This window comes from Lolium rigidum, chromosome 3, assembly GCF_022539505.1.
Source record: "Lolium rigidum isolate FL_2022 chromosome 3, APGP_CSIRO_Lrig_0.1, whole genome shotgun sequence".
Lineage (NCBI taxonomy): Eukaryota > Viridiplantae > Streptophyta > Magnoliopsida > Poales > Poaceae > Lolium > Lolium rigidum.
Window position 1 is genome coordinate 350177831 of NC_061510.1, and position 3983 is coordinate 350181813.

Sequence of the window (3983 nt, forward strand, 5' to 3'; positions counted from 1 at the left end):
AGCCATGTGTTCGGCCCATGCATCCTAGCTACCGAACTAAAAGTCTTCGTGTTTCCTATACACTCATCGAAAACGAAGGCTTGTCTACTTTCTCTTTAGTGCCTTTGGCCCATGATGATTGTGAGAGCTCAGCCCCGTATGACCACTCCGATGGCTTCTTGGGCATTCCTATGATCCTATCCAAACGGAATGAGGACGCCGGTCAGCTCTTTTTTTTGTGTGGCTCCAGGCTTTATATAGTATGTTTATGTTCTCTTACACATGGTGTCCTACTGATACTGATGATCCATTAGCACAAACATTGTATCTTATTCCATGCATGTAGGGGTAAATTTTAAAAGCATCTAGTTATGCAGAGGTCGAGTATAATGCTTGTTTTTCGAGTAATAAAGCGTCTATTATAAAAATGCATGTAGAGGTAAATTTTAAGTTTGATGCACCAACTAAATCACTAAGAAAGTAAGAGTAGTAGATTGTTAGTGGCTAGGGAAACGCAATTCAGAGTTTTGTTTTCCCGCAGTATTGTTGCAAATACGCATTCCAGAGTTGCATAAAAAACCATGATTGGTTTCCATTTGTATGTTGGCAACTTACATAAAGAAAAAGTACTCCGTATCTATAAATCCTGGAGGGGATACTTCTAAACCCCAGCCCAGACATTATCTGAACCTAACGGCTCTTATTCTTCCATGGATGCAAGCTTGTTGGTCACCTTTGTAGCCAACCAAATCCCCACATCTCCATCACCACTTACGTACTTATACGATCATACAGTTACACGCTTATATATACGGATCCTATAACGATCGATCAACTGTTGATGACCCTGCAGTTGCGCCTGATCTGGCCGGCGGTACCGGTCAGCGGGCCGATGTTCCCCATCTTAATCATGGCCGCCACGAAGTCGGAGGCGAAGAGGGACGGGCTGGCGATGTACTGCTGCACCAGCGCGTCTTGCGAGCCGCCGTTGAAGAGCTCCTGGTCCGAGTTCAGCAGGCCGCGCTTGGCCACCAGGTTGCGGTAGTATGCGTTGTCGAAGACGAGCTGCGTCTGCACGTCGAACGGCGCCAGGTTGCGGTCGCCGGTGGGTGCCACAGCGGGGCAGTTGCGCTTGCGCAGCGTGGCGAAGGCCGGGTCGATGTTGGTGCCGTTGTAGATGTGGTCGCGGAAGTTCAGGCACTGCGAGAAGCCGATGGTGTGCGCGCCAGAGAGCGCCGTCAGGTCGCGCGGGCTCAGTTGCTTCTTGCCGAACGCCTTGATGAGCAGGTCCAGGTTCAAGGACGGCCCGGGCAGGTCGGTGTTCGCCTCGTTCAGGCTCGCCGTCGTCGAGTCGCGCCGGCCGAGCGGCACCGCCCAGCTGGGTCCGCCGAGCTGCAACGATAGACCAATGTGTGTTGTCAGAATTATACCTGCACATGTACACAACGTGCAGCATATGTGTACTTTTGGAAGTATGCATGCACGTGCAGTAAGCTGCCTAGCCCAGTGTCCATTGTAAATACTACTCCTATACATACCAGAAACGTGCCGTCCCGTGCTGCCAGGGCAGCGATGTCGGCGCAGGAGACAACGCCAGGGCAGAGCAGCTCCACATTTCTCTTGATCTCGTCGATCACCTCGTAGCCGCGTACCGAATCGACGTTTGGAAAGGCCGTCTTCTCGCCCACGAAGCTGCCCACGTCGTCCAGAAGAATCGATCCGTCGCAGCCCTGTATCCAAATTTTACCATTCATATATCCTAACCTAATTATGCTAGCTCATAAACTACTCTATATATTTCTGTATTTTTGCGGGGCAAACTACTCTATACATAAATACAAACGTTAAAGGTTTAACAAAATTACTTGAACGAAGCAGTCATGGAAGTGGAGCCTGAGGAGGGAGGCGCCCATGCGGCGCTCGACGAGGAGCGCCTTGATCATGGTGGCGCGCACGATGAGCTGCAGCGTTGGGCAGCTCCTGACGTAGAAGGACGGCGAGAGCTGCCCATACGCGGCGGAGGAGAGGAGGAAGAGGGTGAGCAAGCAATGCCATGTCCTGTAGCTGGAACCCATGGCAGCTATGCTAAGCTCACAAACTGGCCTAGCTACGTACGAAAACTCAGTGTGTTCTTCTTCACTGTAGGATAGCTGGCTCAATGGCTTGCTTACCTGTGGCTGCCACGAGCTGCCTATTTATAGTGTTCTTTAGGTTGCATGAGAGGCATGCATGTAGTCAAAGTTAGGCCGCTAGAGGTGTGAAAAAGAAGGACAAGTTCAGCGGGAAATGCACTTTGGCTCATAGGAGCATATGCTCCCATTATGTGAATCCACATTTCAAAGTGTCAAAAAATTCTAAACTAAATTTTTACATGTACATCTACACATTTTATGTTGGTACACAAGTTTTCAAAAATAAAAACATTTTTCTGTGGCTCCAGTAAAAAAGACAATTTTGATGCTGTAACACGACTACGTACAGGACATTTTTTTGTCTTTTTTGTACACACCACACAAAATGTTTTTTTTCCACGAAAACTTGTGAACGAACATAGGATGTCATGATGTATGCCAAAAAAATTATGTCAGATTTTTTTGACATTTTAAAAATTGTTTTTTTATTATTTTCTATAATGGGTGCATATGCACGCGTGTGCCAAAACGCCACCTCCAAGTTCAGCGAGGTTTCTTCTCTTGTTGACATAAAGGCAACGCATCTCTGTGTAGATGCCAAAAACTTATCTATCTTTATATATTGCTCACATGTCACAAGCAAATTGCGATTTTTGCCTATATACAAATAAATTCTATATAAACAAGTGGCAGTGTGTGGTTGATGGTTTTACAGGTAAAGATCATATTCAGCCAGCTAATTCGAATTATGTCCTTACATGTCCCGGCCGTGATCCGGTAGTAGGGTTGCTTCGTGAACTACTTTCATGCTTGTAATGTTATCTTAATCTGATAATTAATGTGAATGGGTCAGATGATATGTATCGTGTACATATTTGATTTCTTGATGGCACATGGGAGCTGATCAGATGGTATGGATGTAAGCCGTGATGTGTATACGTAATTAAGTCACGATAGCAACAAATCCGGGAACACCAATATATACTAATCCGTCCGATCCATAATAAACGTCGCTATTTTTGTATAATTTTGCACTAAACCACCAACACTTAACTAAGATCAAATCGTACGTAAGAACAGTGTTCCATGCGTAGTACTTAGTATTTGAATATGAATAAATTTGCGAACACATGTCTCTATCTCTTTGGAATGAAAATAAATATAAATCTGAAATTACAATGAACCTTGTCTGAAACATGGCAGAAAATTTTAATGGTATGTATTGATGAGTAAATCGTTTAACAAAAACAGTAGGACACTCTTATTAAGAAAAATATAGGAAAACTAAATAAATTACCGAATTGCCAAGAGAGAACTTTGAGTCTAGCTAACTTTTGGTTGAGTCTTATGCACATGAATTTGGAGATTTGGACCATTATTATGCACAAAAGAAATCATTGGGGCCTCCTACTATTCTTTAAAAAAAATAGAGAGAACTCTCCTATATGTACATTGTTCAATTGTTTGGAGGAAGATAGTGGCCGCACTACCAGAGAATTCGCCGCGGCCAGGCGTGGCTGCTTTTGCCGTGTGTCATCCACCGCGGAACACGGCTCTTCCGTGCATGGACGAAAATAACTCGGCAAAGAGGCGACACACGGAAACGGCTGGGAAAAGAACACGGCAAAGCCTCCCTCACGGCAAGGAAGAATCATGCACACGGCCAAGAGAAACTGCACGGCAATGCCCGGGACACGTGGCCGTGGTGTCCGCTCTTCACGGAGCCATTAAAACGATATGTTGCCGAGTGTCTCTATAGCCACGTCGACTCCTAGATTCACGCGCTTGTTCATTCCCCGCCTATTTTTCGTGCCAGGTCTTTATCATATGTACCGGTAAAACAGACGGCAAAGTGTGTCTTTGCCGTGTGCA

General features: G+C 45.7%; 1 protein-coding gene across 1 annotated transcript; it reads right to left on the reverse strand.

Annotated features, from left to right (window-relative positions):
* Positions 1–546: 546 nt before the first annotated feature.
* LOC124704049 (peroxidase 70-like) lies at positions 547–2255 on the reverse strand. Its single transcript, XM_047236289.1, has 3 exons — positions 1845–2255; positions 1518–1709; positions 547–1371 (listed from the first exon to the last, which is right to left on the reverse strand). Exons 1-3 carry the CDS (start codon positions 2052–2054, stop codon positions 811–813), a joined length of 963 nt encoding a protein of 320 aa, XP_047092245.1. The 5' UTR covers positions 2055–2255; the 3' UTR covers positions 547–810.
* Between the last annotated feature and the right edge of the window lie 1728 nt (positions 2256–3983).

Coding starts and splice junctions, on each gene's coding strand:
- LOC124704049 (XM_047236289.1), bottom strand. CDS start 2,054: ATGGGTTCCAGCTACAGGACATGGCATTGCTTGCTCACCCTCTTCCTC. Junction 1,710..1,844: donor TCCATGACTGCTTCGTTCAA/GTAATTTTGTTA, acceptor ATTTGGATACAG/GGCTGCGACGGATCGATTCT. Junction 1,372..1,517: donor CACGGGACGGCACGTTTCTG/GTATGTATAGGA, acceptor CTATCGTTGCAG/CTCGGCGGACCCAGCTGGGC.